General features: G+C 39.7%; 1 protein-coding gene across 4 annotated transcripts in view; it reads right to left on the bottom strand.

Moving 5' to 3' along the window:
• MTA3 (metastasis associated 1 family member 3) overlaps window positions 1–16,844 on the bottom strand; it is a 141,633-nt gene extending 124,789 nt beyond the window's left edge. For 2 of the 4 annotated variants that reach the window (XM_074331928.1, XM_074331929.1), the window contains exons 1-3: window positions 16,345–16,842; window positions 14,617–14,684; window positions 8,443–8,536 (exon numbers count right to left, since the gene is read on the bottom strand). In XM_074331928.1, coding sequence (XP_074188029.1) covers window positions 8,443–8,536; window positions 14,617–14,684; window positions 16,345–16,372 — 190 coding nt within the window. In that variant the 5' untranslated portion in view covers window positions 16,373–16,842. Of the gene's footprint in view, window positions 1–8,442; window positions 8,537–14,616; window positions 14,685–15,645; window positions 15,811–16,344 lie in introns of those variants that run through there. The other 2 variants (XR_012496310.1, XM_019748597.2) reach the window with 2 other exon arrangements.
• Between the last annotated feature and the right edge of the window lie 4,640 nt (window positions 16,845–21,484).

The following is a 21,484-nucleotide window of genomic DNA, read 5'->3' as shown; positions in this document are numbered from 1 at the left end:
TTTGCGCATGGTTTTAACGTAACTGAATTTTCCAGGAATGCAGCCATCACATAAAATGAGAAAAGGCTGCATTTTGTTTTGTTCAGAACTTACTAAGAGTACCATTCTGAAAAATCTCAACAAATGTTAGTGGTACTAATACAACATATCAGTCTAATTTATAACTGCTGCACTGATAGTCATTATATGCACACATGCAAGCATTTCACAATTTCATTACATCTTTCACTAGTCATGCCCCAGAATTGAAACATATTGAAATACAGTACATATAATCTTATTATACATTCTATTATTATAGAATATTGTTATTCTAGTATAAGCTTTTTTTGTTTCAGTAAGAACCTAATATTATGTTTTAGTGGGGTTTTTTTACATTATATGTACAAGTTACGCTACAGGTAAATTTCACTTCAGAATAAAGAGGGCAATTTTCCTGACTTGGGCGCATTGTGGGAAAAAATCATTTATAAGGAAAATATTCAGGTTAAGGCATGAGTGCAAGATCTCTGCATTTAGTCAATCTGTCAAAATAAAATGAGATTTACTTTTTAAAAAATAGTATTTCATTAGTTATTTTTAGGAGATAGTCACAGGCTGAGATATTGATTCTAAACTGTCATTAAAAATACACAAAAAAACACAGAAAATCTACTATGATTCCTGTTGTAGTTACCTATTGTTCAGTGACAAATCACCCCAAAACTCAGTGACATAAAACAGCACCTATTTTATTTTGCTCACAGGTTCAGTGGGTAAGAAATCCCGACAGAGCAAAGCACAGAAGACTTGTCTTTGCTTCACAATGACGGGAGCCTCGACAGGAACTCACTCAGAAGGCTGAGGCTGGATGAGCTAGTGCGGCTCCTGCGGCCGCATATCTGGCACTGGGCTCAGCAACAACTGTCAACCACAGCACCTACACATAGCCCCTCCACGTGCCTTAGCCTTGTCCCAGTATGGTGGCTGAATTCCAAGCAGTTATATACAGAGAGCAAACATTCCAAGAGAACCAGGCGGAAGCTGCATGGCCTTTTATGACCTCGCCCTGGGAGTCACACAGCATTATGTCTACCAAGCTGTATTGGTTACAACCCCACCCAGATCAAATCCAAGGGACCCCACCAATCAATGGAAGAAATGTCAAAGAATCTGGGCACCACAATTTTAAAACCACCAGAGATTCTTTTCAACCAACCAAGATGCTAAAACAAAACAACTGGTAGCCTGACTATTCAGATTTGTCCCCCTGGCAAACTTAAAGATACAAACATTTTTGGAGCAACTATGACACGTCAAGGCTGGAAAGATAATCAAGACCATGACCCCAACATTAAATTTAACACTGAGCACTCAGAACGCACAAATTATGTGCCAAGGCCAGAAAAGCAGATGTATTCAAAACATCCAATTTCAGTTCTTTGAGGTAACTACTTCAGTTCTTTGAATGTGATTACTGGTTCTAAATCTTTTTTAAAAAGGTGTCAATTCTTTTATAAAATCCCATTTTAGTACCAAAAACCCATGAAATATATTAAACATTCCACATCTTTTTAATAATGCTTAATCATATACTGCATGAATCTCAAAATATAAAGTTCCCAATATGCCCTTTGACACCAAAACATTTTATAAGTACACGACTTAAAGCTGGATGTGATAAGAACTGTGTACAGAAGTCACCTCACCTTTTACCTGAAACAAATCATAACCTTATTGCCTAATAATATTACCACACCCTGTAGTGTCTCATTACTTAAAATTTTAAGAAGAGTCAACACTATTTTCTGATTCTACTTATAAGAACATAAAAATGGCAGAATCATCACTAAGTTGGTAAACTATATGAACAGGACTTAACATAGGCAGGATATGCTTATGCCCAAGCCTCTCCAACAGCTAATTCTGGTTTTAAAATTCTGAGTAGGTATAAATAAATTTTCCCATCTTCTTTCCACTTCTTCCACAAAGCTCCAACTATGTGAGTGTTGGAGCGGAAAAGCAAGGGCAAAGAAAATGAGCATTAGTAAGTAAAAAAATTATTCTTATTCATTCCATTTTTCCCTATGTCCCAACTTCAGCCCACAGTAAGTGACATAAAAACTGAAAAGCTAGGAAGAAAATTCTAAGGAAGGAAATGAGCTGTAAGTACAGTAAACACTACCTTTTGCCTAACAGGTTAAAGATGGGGCGACACAAAATTTAATATTCTAAAGTGTCACATTTTAAGAATCACAATATAAAAATACACAATATGTCAAAAACATCTAATGCAAAAAGGCCATAAAGAGTACCCATGACATTCTCAAAGAGTCCATCAGTCCTGAGAACCACGTTCATCTTAAACTGGCAGCACTTTTTAAATCTGAAATTCCATTTTCAATAGATTAAGAGAACCAAGATTGCTATTAAAACACAAAGTATGTACGCTGGCTTTGGTAAAATTGCCTTAGAAGAATCAGTAACAAGTACTCAAGTCAGGTTTCTTTAATTCTAAAGAATCACCACAAGATAGTCCAACCTGTTAGAAGTAATGGCAATCTAGGTATAGCACCACCCTCTCTCAAAAAAGAGTCCATCCCTGATTAGATTGTAGTCGTCAAGATCACTTACCAGTAAAAGGAACCAGGGCTCTATGGAGACAAGGTCTGGGGCAAGAAGTGGAAAAGATAATCCTGGAATATCTTGTCATACCACAAAATAAATAAGATAATAAAGACTACAGGGATTCTTTCAAAATGACTCAAGAACCAACCTACATAAGCTCCAGTGGTTGGAGATAGGACAACTTGAGTATCAATAAGGATAATAATTGATAGTATCAAGTATGTCCAAATCCTCAAGTTCACCATGAAACTAAAAAAGACATGTACTGATGATGTTTGGAGGATACCAGGAATCACCTCATTATTTTTGAAAATTGTTAACCAAGAAGAAAAACCACATCAAGCATTTAACACACCTTTCCTATAAGATCTGAACCTGAGGAGTAACCTGATAATTGACAGAGGAAATATTCTTTTCATAGAAATATTCCACTCAGCAAATGAGGGCATGATAGAATTAAAAGCATAATTTTTGCAACTGTAATGAATTAACAGATTAAGGCAATCAATCAGTGGTTGAAAACATTACAAAAAGAGTTTACGAATCTTTTTTTAAAACTTTATGCTATAAAAGGCATTAGTAGGAAATGCTGCAAAATCTGAATAAGCCTATATAGTATCATAATGCTTAGGTTAGATAAGAGAGTGTCCTTGTTCTTAAAATACATTCACTGAAGTATCTTTAGGGCCTAGGGGAAATAGGTCTTCAGTGTACTTTCAAATGGTTCAAAAATACTAACAATATGTACATAGACAGAATAATTGAGCTAATATAGCAAAATCTTAACATTTGAGAAATCTGGGTGAAGGGCATATGGGAATTTTTGGTAATATTTTTAGTAATTTTTCTACAAATCTAAAATTATTTCAAAGTAAAATGTTAAACAAAAGACAGAAAACAATACATTACAGACATAATGAAGTAGTACATGAAGAGCACAATCCTACCTATGAAGTAATCCTGCACCTCCTAACCACCACCCCCCAAAACAAATCCTGGATTAGGTCCTCTAAAATCTGGATCTAACTATTCATCTACAGAGAAACATGGTAAAGGACACAACAGAGATGCAATCAACAAACTCCAGACTAGAGGAAACTCTACAGGATGAATGACCTGGTATCTTCAACAAAATATTAAGAGGGAGGGGAGAGGCGGAAGGGGGAGGGGGAAAGGAGGGGAGGGTAAAGAGAGGATATGAATGAATGTGTATCTACAGATTAAAAGACTTAGTAACGTCGACACAAAAACTTGTACATCAATGTTCACAACAGTATTATTCATAATAATCAGAAAGTGGAAAACAATGCAAACGTCCATCAACTGATGAATAATAGATAAAATGTGGTATATCCATCCAATGGTATATCATTCAGCTATAAACAGGAACAAAGGAATTCATGCTATAACGTGGAAGAACCTTTAAAACATTATGCTAAGTAACCAAAAAAAAAAAAAAAAGCCAAACACAGAAAAACATATTGTTTGACTCTATTTACATGAAATATCCAGAACACAGAAAAACAAAAAAAAGCCAGACACAGAAAAACACATATTGTATGATTCCACTTACATGAAAAGTCCAGAATAAGCAAATCCATAGAGACAGAAAGTAGAACAGCTGTTGCCAGAGGCTGAGAGAACGGGGAGATGGGGAGTAACTGGTTTCTTTTGGGGATGATGAAAATATTCTCAAATTAAATAGTGGTGCTGGTTATATAGCTTTGTGAGTATACTAAAAACCACTGAATTGTGCACTTTAAAAGAAGATACATGCAAAAAAATGAAACTGAACCACCATTTACGCCACATACGAGAACAAATTCAAAATGGATTAAAGACTTAAATGTAAGAACCGAAACCATAAAACTCCTAGAAGAAAATACAGGGAGTAAATGTGCAGACATTACCCTGAGTAATGTTATTACTGATATATCCCCTCGGGCAAGGGAAGTAAAATAAAAAATAAACATAGGGGATTATATCAACATTAAAAGTTTGTTCACAGCAAAGGAAACCATCAATAAAACAAAAAGGCATCCTACTGAATGGGAGAAGATATTTGTCTATATCTGATAATGGGTTAATATCCAAAAATTATAAAACATTCAACTCAACACCAAAAAAGCAAGCAACCCAATTAAAAAATGGTTAGAGGACATGAAGAGACATTTCTCTAAAAGGACATACAGATGGCCAATAGACATATGAAAAAATGCTCAACCTCACTAATCATTAGAGAAATGCAAATAAAAACCACAATGAGATACCACCTCACTCCGGTCAGAACAGCTATCATCAATAAATAACAAACAACAAGTGCTGGTGAGGTTGTGGAGAAAAGGGAACCCTCGCACACTGTAGGTGGGATTGCAGATTGGTGTAACCCCTATGGAAAACAGCATGGAACTACCTGTTCCATAAAACAAAAAACTAGAAATGGAACTACCTTATGACCCAGCAATTCCACTCTTAGGTATCTATCCAGAGAAATCCAAGACACTAATTCGAAAAAATATATACACCCCTGTGTTTATTGCAGCGCTATTTACAATAGCCCAAATTTGGGAACAACCGAAATGCCCATCAGTAGACGACTGGAGTAGAAACTGTGGTACATTTATACAATGGAGTATTACTCATCTATAAAGAAGAATGAAATCTTACCATTTGCAACGATATGGATGAGCCTAGAGAACATTATGAGAAGTGAAATAAGTCAGACAGAGAAAGATAAATACCATATGATCTCACTTATATGTGGAATCTACAGAACAGAATAAATGAGCAAAGTAAACAGAAATAATCTCAGAGATATAGAGGAAAAACTGATGATTGCTAGAAGGGAAGGGGGTGGAGATGAGGGAGAAGGGGAAGGAATTAGCATAAATTGGTAACCACAAGATTGCCACGGGGATATGAAAGACAGTTTGGGGAATATAACCAAAGATTTTGCAGGGTGTCAGATGGGCACATGTCTTATTAGGGAGACCACTTCATGGACAGTGTAAATGCCTGACCACTGCACTGCACACCTGAAGCTGAAGCTGCATAATATTGTATGTCAACTGTAATTTATTATATATATATAGTCACGGGATATGGAGTATAGCATAGGGAATAGTCAATGGAATTGTAATAGATATATATGATGTCAGAGTGGCAATAGATTGGGGGAGGGGTGAAATGTCTAATTATTGCATTGTTTTGTACACCTGAAACTGAAACAAAAAAAAGATTTTATGCTATCTGAATATATCTCAATTTTTAAAAATGGATGGCCATGGGAGGAAAAACAGGGACTTAAGAGTCCTATCAAGCAATCATAATCTATTAACCTTATTTGGATCCCATTTTAAACAAACCATAAAAAAGAAAAAATATCATAAGAGGAGAAATGTGACAGCTAACTAGATATTAACGAGACTAATGTTTACAGAATCCTAAATGATTAATGGGTGCTAAAACAAGTAGGTTAAAGTTTGACCAAGAACAAGATATTTATATAGTTGCCAAGTGTTTCCCCCAAAATAACTTAGAAAAGACAAAGGGACACCACCTTAACCAAGTCATCAAAAACATAACATTGCCAACATTAGGACAAACCCAATTACACGCCTCCTAACACAATGCACTGAGAACACATCGTCCCTCTGTGGCATACCTACAAAAACACATAACCTGAATCTAACCATGAGGAAACATTAGACACAATTTGAGCCATACTCCACAAAATAACTGGCAGGTTTTCTTCAAAAAGGTTAAGGTCAAAAAAACAAAGACTGAGGAACTGGTTTCTTATAAAGAAGATGTGACAATAAAATACAGTGTGTAAGCCTGGATTTTATTCTAGACTAAGGAAAAAATACATAGCTATAAAGAACACTATTGGGACATGAAATCTGAATAAAAACTGTGAATGAGAATAGTTTTGAGTAAATATTAGGTTTCTTGACTTGTTTACTATACTATGGTTATATGTAAAAGAATTTCCTTGTGTGTAGGAAAAACTCACTTAAGTCTCCAATTTATTCTTAAATTGTTCAGGAAAAAATATGCATATTTATACATATAAATATATAAAGAATGATAAAGTCAATAGAACAAAATGTTAAATGCAGAATCTAGGTAAAGGGCATATGGAAGTGCCTTGTATATTCTTGGCACTCTAAGTTTGAATGATGCCATTATCTTTTAGAAATACATATGAGATATTTACAAATGAAATGGTAAGCTTTCTCTGATGAGCTTCAAAATAATAGGACAAGTGAGTAGGGGTCTAGATGAATCAATTGGTCATGTATTGGTAACTGTTAAAGCAGAGTAATGGAAACATCAGGTGTATTATACTATTCTCTGCACTTTTATATGTCTGAAATATTCTGTAATAAAAGCTTTAAAGGAGTCCATAATGAAAAGTTTCTTAAATGGATAAACTAAGGCTCAGGAAAATTAAGTGTCACCCACACCCTGGACTCCAGATTTGAAATCTTTCTAACATAGGACACTCTCTCCATTGATCCTCTCTTAAAACCTCAGCAGATCCCCTGACAATCTTTACACTCACTACCTTTGCAGCAACAACTTTAGAAGCTGCATTAGAAACTAAATTAAATCCAAAAGTTTAGGAATATAAATGAGACATTTTATATTTCTTAAGTTTATGTTGTTAACAGTGAATAAAATCCAAATAATTCTGCATAGACGCGTTCACAACACATTAAATTTATAGATTTTGGCTATGGTTAAAATAACTGATTAGTATGTCATTTTAAAAAATGATTTATTTGGGTCTCATACATCAGGGACAAATATGAATGCCCTGAATCTGTCAATATATAATTTTTAAGTATTATACAACAACCCATATCACAATGAATGCTTCCTAGACAAAAACAGAAAGAAATTGAAAAACATTATGAACTATATAGCAGAATATACAGTAGGACTTTAACTCACAAGACAACCTGGTTAAACTGGCAACACATGGGGAAAGATTGCTCAAGCAGACGCAGATCAATCTGTGCAACACAATAGCCTCCCTTCACTCATTACCAAATGATTTCTAAAGCCTCAGGATCCCCAAGACCAAACTATTACAGATCACAGTATCAAACTGAAAAATACACACACGCATGATCCTGGCCTTTTGTATTTCACAGGATGAAAATAGCTTTCAAGATAGAGTACTTATAATCCACATATTCCTTCATTCTTAAGATTTAAATCACTTTATGATTGTTGTTTTAAAAAAAAGTCAAAGGTGCTAAAATATGTCAAAGCTGTTGATTGAACAAAATAAAAAATAAAGATTATACTACAAAGAAGTGCTCAGAGTTACCATCTACAAGAATTCATATCTAAATATCACTTTGCACTTCTTTTCATAGCAATTTTTTCATACATACTAATACTATAAACATATACTATTCAGAATTTTTTAAATGTAAACATTGCCCAGTTTAGAAAGGGAAAAAAGTCCTCCAAAAAATTACCAGTGAAGTATAAATTTCCTCTCCTCATATGTGTATCCTCAAACCACCATCGAAAATAGGAGATGGCAAAACACTACCCTAATTGTCTGCTAAATCCTACTTGCAAAGACTTCTATTTCAGCATTTTGACTAATTAATAAACATATGATGTAACCTAAAAAAATATATATACTAAAACACCAAGCACTACCCAAAAAATTACTCCCATTTAAACTAGAGGAACACAAATGGCAAAGTAAAAAGCTACAGATAACAAAAAAGTATTTTTTCTCACATCATGGAAAATGAAAGACTTAAAACATTTTTTTGGTAATCAAAAAAACAACAACAATGAACTTACTAGCATGCTTGTCTGCAAGCATTATAAGCGTGTTGGAAATATCTCGTCGTCTATAAAAGCACACTACTTTTGCTTCCACATTGCCAGTCGCAGTCTAAAAAATAAGAAAAATAAAAGTCATCTGTACTGAATATTAGATTCAAATAGTTTATAAAACAAAACTAGATACAGCACAACTATAAGGTCACTCTCATTTACACTGTGCCAACCACAACTGCAGGATAATCAGAGAGCTGAAAAATTCAAATAAGGATGAGCAGCATTTGTTCAGGTTCCAAGTGAAACTGAAATGTCCAACATAAAATAACTTACTGGCATCAATTAAACTAAAGTGATCAGACCCTTTTAATAACTAACGCCAGACATGGTTAAATCTGATTAGCCTTAAGGAACTAAGCCCCAAAACTTCAACAGCCACAACAGAGCTTATTTAAGACTGTTAGACGTATCTCCTCCAAAACCACTCCCAGAGGTGCAGGTTAAGAGTAGAATCATCCAGCCCTCTCTTGAACACCCCCATATTGGACGGATGGTGAAGCTCTCTGTAGGTGTGGTGCAGCCATCGTGCAGAAGGGACCAGATGACCTGGAAAAGCATTCTCCAGCCCAAGGGAGTCTATGAATCCATACTAATCAATAATCTTAGGAGTACTTACTTTACCTTCAAATATGAAAGTATTAAAAACCTTGAGTTATGAACACTGACGCTCTTATTTCTTTCTGACTACAGTCTAGAAAAAAATCAATATTCAGTTAGGTTGTAATTTACTGCAGCTTGGGCCCAGGCTCCAACTCTCCTTTATGAATTCTGAGAGCTTTCAAGAAGGTCAATCATTCATTACAAAGTTCCTTATAAAAACACAGAGTACGATAAAAATGCTATTGTGATTTCCAATTTCAAACACATTGAAAACAACTTTTCAAAATTTTTCTGGGCTCACAGACATATTCAAATATAAAGAAATAAGTGTATGTGCTACAGTAAATTTGTCAATTTTATGAAGTCTAGCATGTTTTAGAGTGTAAAATCATCTTGTAGAAATATTGCCCCTTAAAATTGAAACAATATTAAATCCTAACCAAAGTGCTTCTTTCTCTGTTTCACAATATTGTGATCAAATACATCCTCCAGAAGTAATGATCCAACAATCTGCAAAAAGAACAGGCCAATATTTCCATGTAAATAAAATCTATCAATGACTCCAATTATAAGCTCTTTATCATTGTCTTCTTGACAAAGAAATATGTTGAAAACCCAAAGCAAGAGTTTCAAGGCATCCTTTTTCTGCCTCACTAGTGAGTTCCTTCCACAGGGAAAGTCTACAAGCTAATTAAATTCTTACTTAGGGGCGGCCGGTTAGCTCAGTTGGTTAAAGTGTGGGGCTAATAACACCAAGGTTGCCGGTTCAATCCCCACATGGGCCACTGTGAGCTGCACCCTCCTTAAAAAAAAAAAAAATTCTTATTTAAACCTGCTTGGGGTGGAAGGCCATAGTTCAAAATAAATATTCTCTTCTGAACTGTGCATACACTTGGCCATGAGGTAGTTTACAACTATAGTATGCCTCTACAACACACACACACACACACACACACACACACACACACACACAAAACCTCAGACATCCCTCTAAAGCTAAGCTACTCAAATTGTGGTCCAAGGCCCAGTCCACAACAGTGATTGTAGTGAAAGTGCAGAATTGAGAATAAGAGTATTATAGTATTTGAAAGTTTTATACTATTGAACCTAACAATGAAAAATGGGGGCTCGTATTTTTATAAGAATATTTTAAATTTCATTTTTCTACCTTTTTTAATTTTACAAAAGCAGTCTTAGATAGTGAAAATTCTTAAAAATCCTTCACCATGAACAGTTTAAAAAGTGCTGCTCTAAGAGGTAGGTTAAATATTTGGTATATGTATTCCACCTCCCACCACCACCCTTTGGTTATTCACCAAGTTTCTTTTTTTTTTTTTTTTTAATTTTATTTTATTAAATTTATTGGGGTGACTCCAAGTTTCTTTTGAACCCTTCCTATGTGCCCAAGCACTGAGCTAAGCACTGCAAATACATGGTGCCTGCCCTCACTGAGCCCCCACTCTGGCAAGGATGCCTGGTCACATGTCATCTCCTCTCCACCCTTCCAAAAACCAGGTGTAATCTTGTCCCTCACCTGATCAGAAACCTTCACAGGTTCCCCACAACTAACGCATAAAGGTAAACTATCCCTGACAATATTCCCAGCACTATTTTCCTTTACTTCCCCCTTTCCCTTCCAGACTCCACTTCTCACTCTTGGAGGCAGGAAGTACAACCTGTTGGGGGAAGGGCAGAAAAAAGCTTCATAAAGGAGGAAATGGAGTGGCTAGGAAAGAAGGAAAGGAGTCCAACAGATGAAGCCTGGAGGACTTAGTCTAAGAAAAAGGAATGCCCTGAGCAAAAACACACAGGTGGGAAAAATGGGGACACGAATAAAGAAGAACCCACGAGGAACACGAATGTTTTTCCTGGGTTCTTTTCTCCATTTAGTTTGCAGCCTCTTAAATCTCTGTTCTGTCAAACACGTTTACTAAAATAACCTCTAGCAATAAGAGGCTTTTCTTAAGCTCTAAAATCATTTTAGTTAACCTCATACTCATGTCTGTTTCTATCCCAGACTTAGAAAATACATTATTTAAAAAAATATTTTTTTAAAAAAACACTTTCCATTTCAGAAAGTCCATGGTTTACCCAAAGAATGAGTGGAAAGGGACTTACTCAATTTCTGTCCTTAGTTCCCAAAAGATCCTAAATGGCAGGAGGAGTCTTAACTCGGGTTCCATGAAAAGGGCTTTGAGGGAATCTCCTGAAATTATGTGCAAAGTCTTGTTTGTGCAAATGTAGACGGGAGGGGGTACTCATCAGATGGTCAAAGAAGTTAGCGACTCCCCTTCCTCCACCAAGAATATAAGACCCTAAACATTAAAACGAAGCTCAGAGCAAGTCAGAAGACTACTAAAATACACAGAATATGAAGATACAGATAAATCATACAACATACAAACAAAAAAACCCAATAGCAAATAACATGCTAATTTATCCACAAGCATAACTTCCAAAACTTCCTGAGACTACGTCTTCATTATTATGTGCACAGAGATTTCTTTCAACATATATGCACTCAATCTTTAGAAACAAGAGCAACATCCAACCTAGATAGTGACTAAATAAAATTTACCAAGTTGTTTACTATTTTAACCTTATATTCTTCTTCCAAAAAATCATCTTCACTATATCTGAGAACAAATTAGGAGAGGAAAAGAGAGACTATAAGATAAGAAATATTAACTGTATTCATCAACTGGTATTTAGTTTTACACCTAAAAGTTCCCAAAACTTTTCCAGAAAAAATTGAGACTAAAATATATTACTGAAATTATAAAAGAAATACTGTAGTCCAGATTTCAAACTAAGCAAGTAACATTTCAAATAGGATTTTTTTAAAAACCAGGAGCCATCCCGTAAAAGTGAATTTTCTGTAACAATGGTGATTGACAGCTTATCCTAAGAATTTGGCTTAAAAAAATTTCTATCTAGAAGATAATAACGTCCTTTCTTCTCCTTGCTTATCAATTATATACCAAGTGTTCTTAAAAGAATTATTTGGATTTTCTAATCCACTTTGCCAACTTGACCTCAGATCTTTTCAAGGCCTTTCTGGCACACTCTTTTTTTTTAATATAAATTTTATCAGGGAATATTGGGGGACGGTGTGTTTCTCCAGGGCCCATCAGCTCTAAGTCGTTGTCCTTCAATCTAGTTGTGGAGGGCGCAGCTCAGCTCCAAGTTCAGTCACCGTTTTTAGTCTTTAGTTGCAGGGGGCGCAGCCCACCATCCCATGTGGGAATTGAACTGTCAACCTTGTTGAGAGCTCGCGCTCTAACCACCTGAGCCATCGGGCCACCATCTAGAACACTATTGTGGCCTCTCTCCCGCGGCTGCCTCGCTCATACTATAGGCCTCAACTCAACATCCTAGAAGTCCTTTCTTTCCCTATGCAAAGCAAGTGACTTCTTTTATTCCTTTTGTCAAAGTTCTTGCTTATTTCCTTCTTAGAAGTTTTCACTATTTTCTTTATGCCTCTTATCTTTCCAGGGGTCTCCCTCATCTCTTTCACCAGAACGTAGACTGTGTGTGCAAAGACCATGTCCATATTGTTCACGGTTGTGTCCTAAACCTAACATGGTGCCTAGTACATAACAGGTGCTCAATAAATACTTGTTTAATGACTTATTTAAAATATTTTTTCCCATTCTTTCTAAATAAAGGCCCAATGTAAATATTTAGGATTTACTTAGCCAATCTCAGTTCCTGTTTACCAGTACTCCATCCAGGCAAACTGCTATTCCCTGAAATTCCATTTCTCACAGTTCAGTCATCCCAGCCCCCAAAGGACCATGATTATATTAATGACTCTGTACTGAAAGCAGAGGGGCAGAGAGAAGGTAAGGACTGGGGTGGGGAGTGGGGGTACTTTTGAAGTGATGGTAACTTAATGGTAAAGGAGTGTGAAATGATCCAAGTCTAAGCTCAATGTGTAACCCAGTCATTAAACCACTGTGTGCCTCATGGTTACAATTCATAATACATCTACCTTAAAGGTTTAAGGTTATTGTGAGGCTCAAAAAAGGTAACAAATGTGAATCCCCAGATTACATGCTTTCAGAACATCATGCTCTGATGTTTGTAAATTTAGCACAGCTGCAATTTTCCTTCTACTTGTGGGATTGTTTGGATGATGTCTGACTCCACAACTGGACCTATTTTTGTTCACCCATGAATTCCTACAAGTGCCTATCTAAAAGTGCCTGGCAAGTGGCAGAAATGTCCTCAGAAATATCTACAAAATGAATCAATCAAAATACTTCGTAAACAGGAAAACTATGCACAGGTATTAATATCAGACATTTTAAGAGATCCACTAATTCAACAAATATTTGCTGAATGCCGTAACTATATGCCAGCCACTATTCTAAGACACTTGGGATGCATTAATGAACAGAAAAGATCATTACACGCAGACAGCTTACATTCTATTTGGGAAAACAGGCGATGAAAATAAACACAATTAAGTATATTTGAAGGTGATAAAAGATATCAAAAAAAGAGCAAGATAAAGGGAATGGTAACAATCAATCGATCCCACGGTGGACATGTGAGAAACAGCGCCGTCTACTGTGCTTGGACACAAATGAGTGAGGTGGAGAGCAGCAAGTGGGAAAGTCAAAGAGGGACACTTCCAGCCCAGCGTCTTCATTTGGTGGTGGTCTCAAACACTACAGAAGTTTTCAAAATGCAAGGCCCCTATGGTAATCCCAGAAGCAAACCAAGACCTCCAGGCTGGTAAGCTAGAAATGCCTGTGGCCAGATCTGGCTTCCTGGGACTCAGAACTCAGTCTCCAGGGGATTCAGTCTCCAGGATGGTATTTTGGGGGGAAGGTATCAGCAGACAGCCCCAAACATTTTAACACTATGAATTCTCATAAGCTACACAAATAACCCTCAAAGTGATTTGGAGGAAACCAGAGCATCATTTGAAATCTATGGTTTGTGTAGTTTGATTGTTTTCGTGAGCCTCCATTGTGAAAGCTCATCTACTGCAAACAGTCATAATGCTTCTGATGTCCTAGACACCTGTGATCAGGGACAAACCTTCACGTAAAAGTTTTACTTATTTGGCCTAAGGTACAAAGCTACTTGGGCCTAAGGTACAAAACCGTATTCTTATTAGTTAGCCTAGCCCAGGATTTTACAAATTCCCTTCAACATTCTATTTCCTAGTGTCCTTCTTCTAAAGCTAGAGGAGGAAAAAATTAATTCACTAAAAAGGTAGAAACACGAATTATGACTCTAAATATAAAAAGGGACTGAGTTAGAGGAGTGACTGACTCTTGAGAGGTTCTAAGCAATTTGAAGAAATCTGCAGATATTAAATGTTCAATAACATTTAATATCAGAGGTAATTATAAAAAGCAAAAGAATATTCAGAATCCCTACTAGCTCTCTAATCTGAAATCTCTACTTTCAGAGAGTCTGGGACTGAAAGTAAAATCACCTCTTATGCCCTTTACCCAATTACCTTCAATGGAAAACAATTATTTTGTAATATTAGAATCAAGAACACCAAGTGTATACCTTGTTGAGTTCTTCTATCCTCCTGATTAGGTACGGGTTGCTGGAGGAATTCTCAAAGTAGACGTAATCTGTAATTAAAGAAAGAGCTTAATCTTTTCAACAGAAAGTTCACATTTGTCAGTCTATGACTTTCTATGTTAGGCAATTCACACTCAAAATGAAGCATGTAAATTCATTCCCTGGTAAAAACAAACTTAGTAATGCAACCTCAATGTATTCTCATGTGCCTACTATATTCACAGACCCTGATTTTCCCACATTTTCATTTCAATTAATGTTTTATCAAGTTCTCCTACACTCTTGTCCCACACATGTCATTTCTTTTGTAACAAAACAAAACAACACCTCTTGTCATCATTGAGTAGTCAGGGATGACTAAACTATGTGTCTTTCATACTATAACTGCTTCAACATCTTTTCCCTCTAATCCAATTTGCCCTGGAATATGCTTCTCACATAAAACTATTGACCTAAGACAAATTCCGCGTATCCTGAAAGGCCCAGCAGCCCAAAGTACATTTCAATCAACATAAACAAAAAATAAACAAACCATCAGGTGAGCAGAACAGGTAAGAGGAAGCACACTGACAAAACTTTTCCATAGCTCTAGCTAGGAAGATAAGGGGGAAACACGGAGAGGAGCGGATGTCACTTTCTGAGAGACAGAGCTCTCCGAGGTAGGATCAGTCTTTTTTATCATCTTTTACTATATGTAATCCAGATCCATTTAGGGTCCTGTTATAAAAAAATTGCTGAAGCCTTTCAACAAAAAAGAATAAAAATTTTCAAGTGTGGCTTTTCCTCTCATTTAATAGGCTCACTGGAAATTTCCCACTGTGTGTTTATTTGAGAGGCTGGGCTGCATTGTTATTGTCTATCTTAGTGGCTCTTTCCTGTCTCTTTTCTGCAAAGTGGCCTCATTTAGCCAGGCCATTCCCAACACCATCCATCAGGAGTTCAGCTAATGAGCACAGAAGCACAAGCAAGTCTCACACACAAACACGCCACTTATCTGAATTATTATTTTACCAGGAAAGAGGGAGGAGGGCGTCGTGAGTAGGGAGAAAGTTTGTTTGACCTTATTTCTCTCTTCTGCAGAAGGCTGGGAAGGAGGCAGACAGGACAGCAAACGTCCAGGCAGAGATCACCTCCCCACCTCTGGCTGCGGTGCCCTGGCCCCACTAAGCCCCATTCTTGGGGAGCAGGACAAGAAACGGAGGATGTGAGGGAGGAGAGGTGCAGGGCCCTGTCCCTGCTAACAGGCCTGTCCAGCTGTGACCCCGGCTGGGCCCCCATCGCCCCCACCCCCACCCCACTGAAGAGAAGTAGAAGATGGGGGATGTCCCCCACCCTCCAACCCCCACATCCTAGAAGGCACGCGAGGAAAGACCACCCTATTAGGGGGCTCGACAGCCCATACCCCCATGGGAGTTCTTGGAGGGGGCGTCTGATAATTCACACCCCCAAGTACAGGCCCGGCCCTGAAACATTGGGCGGGTGGGGGAGGTGGGCCTAGGCCCCTCACGAGCCACGGTGGGGGGAGGGGGTAGAGGAAGGGGAGGGTGTAGGGTGGGGAGCCCCGGCCCCCTCTGCGGGCCCCGGCGCCCCCAACCCCCTTCGCCCTCAGTCCGGGCGCCCGTGGCTCCCAGCGGTTAGGGTGAACTCGCCCCGACCCCCCACTCCCGGAACCCGCTCCCAGACGGGCCGGGTCGGGCCGAGCCTTCCTACCTCCGACCCGGTACATGTTGGCCGCCATGTCCGCCCGCCCGCCCGCGGAGCCCGAGCCGAGCCCCGCCCGCCGCCGCTGCTGCCGCCGCCGCCGCCTCAGCCTAGTCCGCCACCGCCTCCGCCGCCGCCGCCGCCTCGCCACGGGGGGGAGGGGAAGGAGGGAACGAGGGGAGGGGGAAGTGAAGGGGAGGGGACGCCGACGGGTGGGGGCAGGTGCCCGCCCCCAGCCTCGGGCAAGCGAGGCCAAGTGGGCCGGGCCAGGGGAGGTTGGAGCGCAGCCGGGCCAGCAGGGAATTGGGGAGGGGTCCGGTTTGGGGGGTCTTGATGAAAGTCGAGGATCCTAGGGCAAGGGTCCTGACCCAGGAGGCTTGCACTCGCAAATGCAGACCAGGGTCCATTGGAGAATTGGGCTGGGGGCAAGGGCTCGACCTCCCCAGAGCCCCTACCGCCCCACCCAGCGTACCCTGTCACCTGCCCACCCCGAGACAGTCTTCCCCTCTGCTTCCGTCCCTGGGAGCCCCAGTAAATGTGACCTCGAGCACGTGAGTTCCTGTCTCGAAGCAAACACTTGGATGCAAATAAGTGCACGCGGCAGGGCGCCTTCCTTGTGCGGATGTTAATGCGGCGGGCCTGGAGCTTGTAGGCCCTAGGGCCAGAAGGACACCAGGTGCTGCCAGCTTCCCCAGGCAGAGACCCAGCTGTGGACAAGGTTAGAAAAGCTGGCTCCCTTCCAAGTCCACCCTAACTGCAGTGGCAGGTCTATCAACGTTCACCCCAAAACTGGGCTGAACAGAACACACATCGGGAAGACTTGCCTCTAGACAGCCCCTGTATACAGAGCTGCCCTGCTGGGAGAAGAGGATGGGGGCAGGGTGTTCCTTTGTTCATAGGGGAGCAGAGCTCTACAGTTCTTCACCAGCACCCCCAAAGGAGGGGACAGTGTCAATCAGCTTGCTGTTGACTGTTGGAGTGAACTTAGTTATGTGCCTAAAGCTTTTACATAGTTATTTTCCCATGCTAATTCTCTAGACAATCCCTGTTTTCTCATCCTTCATACCCTCACAGAAATGGAAAACCAAATAAGAGTTGAATCGGAGCTGGCTATCCCCCAAATGAACACAAACAACTTTATTTAGAGAAGCCAGTCCATTCCAAACTACTCCCAGGCATTGCTGTATAATAAACATGAAGATGATGCCTTACTGTTGTGGATTGTTGGAAGTTTCTGGTGACATACAGCTATGCGTTGTTGACTCTGAGTTTGGGGTCTGCGCAGGGATGGGAGGTGTCCCCAGAAAAGCAGACTGTGTTTTGTTTGTCTGGCGATGGCATTTGTGATGGTCCATGATTACAAATTATTGAGAGGAAAAAAATAATTTTCTAGCTAGCTGAGGCAAAGTAAAAAATAAAATAAAGCACCTTTGCCTGAATTACCTTTATTGACTATGGCCCAAGATTTCTCAACTTCGAATAAAATAAGGATACTAATTCCACTTCATAGGTCGGATGAGGATCAGTTGTGAAGATACCTGAAAATGCTTTGTAAACCATTCTGCAGAGAGCCCCATGCAAATAACAGGTGTTCGTTGCTTTTTTTTTTTTTAAACTCCGGAAAGTTTCAGATTCCCAAGGGTTTTACACCATGTGTCAAATTGTGAGCCTGGGTCAGCTATTTTGACCCAGAGAAAAAAGCAAAAGTGTTCTTTTATGCACACTGCATGGTTGTTATTTATTAAAATCCATTTATTTGAGATCCTACCAAAAACATGTTGTGCTTTACCTGACATCACTGCATTTCTAAGCTGACATATAAGTAGGCTGAATAATTCACCTGGAGTCATCCAGTCAACTGGCAACGATATTGGGATTATAATTCAGCCCTTTCCTCTGGCCTAGAATTCTCTAACCCAGGAAGCCTTTCTCCAAATAAAAAGTCTACCTGGAATCCATAAAGTGCAAAAAAGATAGATCACAAGCTTTAAGGGGTTTTCCTATTAGTTTTAAATAAATGAGCAATTTCTCCCCATCAAAATATTCCTGCATTTCTGTTAGTCCCTTGTCTGCCTGTCTCATTTCCCCAGCTTTGTGCATCCTTTCCAGGTGTTTGTGATGACTGTACTAACTTCAATAAATGAACAAAAGGTGCCAAGAAAACTCCCTCCCCCCATACCGCGGATACCGACCTCTTCCCTTAGGAACAACCTTATCTAGAACCCCCCCCCCCCCCCAAAGCCTCAGAGACTTGGTGGGGAAGAGCAGGACGTAGTGATGGTGACAGAACCCGGGCCCTTTCCTTCCTCTAGATTCTGCATAGTTAGCTTCTTCCACCTCAAGCTCCTGGACCAGGGTCTTCTACGTAGTAAGTGCTCAATATCAGAAAGAATATGTGCCAGAGAATGATGGACTTGATATAGTTAGAGAACCCATTGCAGAGTTGAATGCAAGGACTTTGTCTATGACACTTTTATACCTCTTAATACCAAAGAAATATGCAATAAGGGAGTTCAGCAAATGTTTATAGACTAAAAGAATCGCTCCCACTGGACAAAGAGGTGGAAGCCGGCACCTTCGAAGAAAGCAAAGGCACCTCTGCCTCCTTATGCTGCCTGGTTCAGATCACACACTTGTCATCAACCAGCCCAAACTTCACTCTTAGTTTGGCTGTTTAGCTTGAAGACCTTGAACTAGTTACTTAACCCCCCTGAGCCTCAAATTCTACAAAATATGGATAGTGATTGACACCTCCAGCAAAGGCTTGTGCAAACATTAAACACCGGGGGTACCAAAAACAGGTATACACATGACTTGTACTCATCTTTTTTTATCGGTATATATTGAGTATTACAATTTTAATACAGTTTTTTTCCTTTCTTAAAATGTGTATACATTTTTTGGGCACCCTCTGTATACAAGTGTTCAGCACATATTAACAGCTTCATAATTATTAGGTCCCTTTTCTCTAATCCAGCCATCCTCATTACAAAGGAAGAAGTGTCTCTCAGACCAAGCCAGAAATCCCAGGGCAAATCCAGCCCTCCCATGGGTAAAATTCCCTAGCATGACTAATGTGATTAAAGAGCCAGATAAGGGATTGCCTAAAAGCTGAGGACACTTTCCTATGTCAGTCTCCAGCGTCCCACCATTTAGCTGAAGAAAAGTGGACACTGCAAGAGAGCTATAGAAAGAGAGAGTTGGTTTTTGTTTCAACTTCAGGATGGAGTTTTTATACATGCAAAAAAAAGAAGATGGGGCTGGCCAGAGTCTGGGAGCTTTGTGATATTGAACTCAGGAAAAAAGCCTAGGGGTCTAGAATGTAATTACAGTAATCTGAAACCAGACGCCAGGCTTTAGATAAGGGGCTATATCTTGCTTGTTTTCTGTGATTTGTTTCTCTCTTTTTTTTCTTTCATGAACTTATTTTGTTATACAGTAAAATTCTTTGGGAAAACAGCTAGCCTGTTTCAGTTATTCCAAGAAGGTCCTGGGTTTTAAAGGTGAATGATTGCATCCCAGGAGAAAGGTAGGTATGTGACAGCAAAAATCAAAGCAAGGGAGCCACTAAAGGAAAGGAAACTACAGTAGCTTCTCCAGTCATGACGCTCCTCCTTCCATTGATCCCCTGTGCTAAAAACAGGAAACTCAGGACCAATCCCAGAATGTCTTACTTTCTGGAAGTGTGTATTTTAGGGTTCCATGGTTCCCTCAGGTTCTCAAATAGGAGCTAGCTCAGCCATTTGGTTGCATCCACAAGGAGGTTCCTTCTCTAGAAATAACATCATCTCCAGGTAATGGAAAAGGAACTGGAAGTCACAGTGGGGACTGGGATGAACCCCTAGAAGGTTAATGTAATTGACCTTAGTGCTTCCTTTTTTTTTTAGTCTATGGAGTGCTGTGGATTTGAGAGATGGTTGGGCAGTAGAGGGTGTGGGGCAGGAAACAGAATCCTGTGGGAAGTACTAAAGGGCTATATCAGCCAGTGTTTATAGGAATGACTAGGCTACAGCAGAGAGTGAGTGCAGAGGGCAGAGAATCCAGGCCAGGAGATCGGCTGGGAGGTTGGTAAGAAAGGATGATGTCTTGACCTAGGGTAGGGTCAGTGGAATGTGAGAGAAGTAGGGTCTGAGTTTGAGAGAGATTTAGGAGGTAGGAGTTTCAAGATCTGGTGACTTTGGGAGGCATGGAGTGAAGAGGTAGTACCAAGTTATGAGCAACTGGGTGGAGAGAGGTACGATTTAGTGAGTAGAGAATAAGGGAGGGAAAGCAAGTTGGGGAAGGGGAAAGTTGACAGGTTCAGTGTTAGATGGATGGGTTGTGTTCAAGATGCCTTTGGAAACAGGTAGATGTTTCCTCTTTAGGAAAGAGATGGATGAACAGGCTTGAAGCTTCAGCGAGAGATCCGGGCTGGAAATATCCTTTTCTGTGTTACCATCAGCAAGGAGCCCAGCCTGTCTGGTCTAAGGAGTAAGCCAAACCCTGGCCCCAGGGGAAAAAGCAGGTTCCTTGAGTCCTTCAGCTTGGGTGAAAACAGGTTTAGCAGGTCTAGGTTCAGAAGATCAGAGTCCAGGTCCAAATGTGCAAACATGCAGGGCATGGGCAGAGAGCCACACAAGTCACTGACCGAGACAGATGGTTGAAGACAAGGGAGAATGTCCCAGGCTAAAGATCCCACAAGGACCAGGGAGCAAATTTCTCAGAGGTAGTTTTGCTCCCAATTCTAGAAAAGCAGCCCGGGTGGGGTGGAGGAGTTAAGATGAAAAGAACAGGAAGAGAAGGGAAAGGACACAGCTTGAAAAAGCAAATCTGACTATTTCCTACCTCTCTCTCTTGCCTCTAAGATGGTGTAGTAGGTTGAACGGTGGTCCCCCAAAAGATATACCTACCTGGAACCTGTGAATGCGACCTTATTTAGAAAAAGGGTATTTGCAGATAAAATTAAGGATCTGGAGAGAAGATCATCCTGGATTAGGGTGAGCCGTAAATCCAATGACACGTGACCTCATAAGAGACAAAAGAAAAGATGCAGAGTGAAGAGAAGGTCATGTGAAGGTGGAGGCAGAAATTGGAGTGATACGGCTATAAGCCAAGGAATGCCAAGGATCTCCAGCAAACACCAGATAAGGAATTGATTCTCCCTCAGTGT

The sequence above is a fragment of the Rhinolophus sinicus genome, linkage group LG05 (assembly GCF_036562045.2).
Source record: "Rhinolophus sinicus isolate RSC01 linkage group LG05, ASM3656204v1, whole genome shotgun sequence".
In the NCBI taxonomy this organism is placed as follows: domain Eukaryota; kingdom Metazoa; phylum Chordata; class Mammalia; order Chiroptera; family Rhinolophidae; genus Rhinolophus; species Rhinolophus sinicus.
This window is presented reverse-complemented; position numbering and strand designations above follow the sequence as displayed.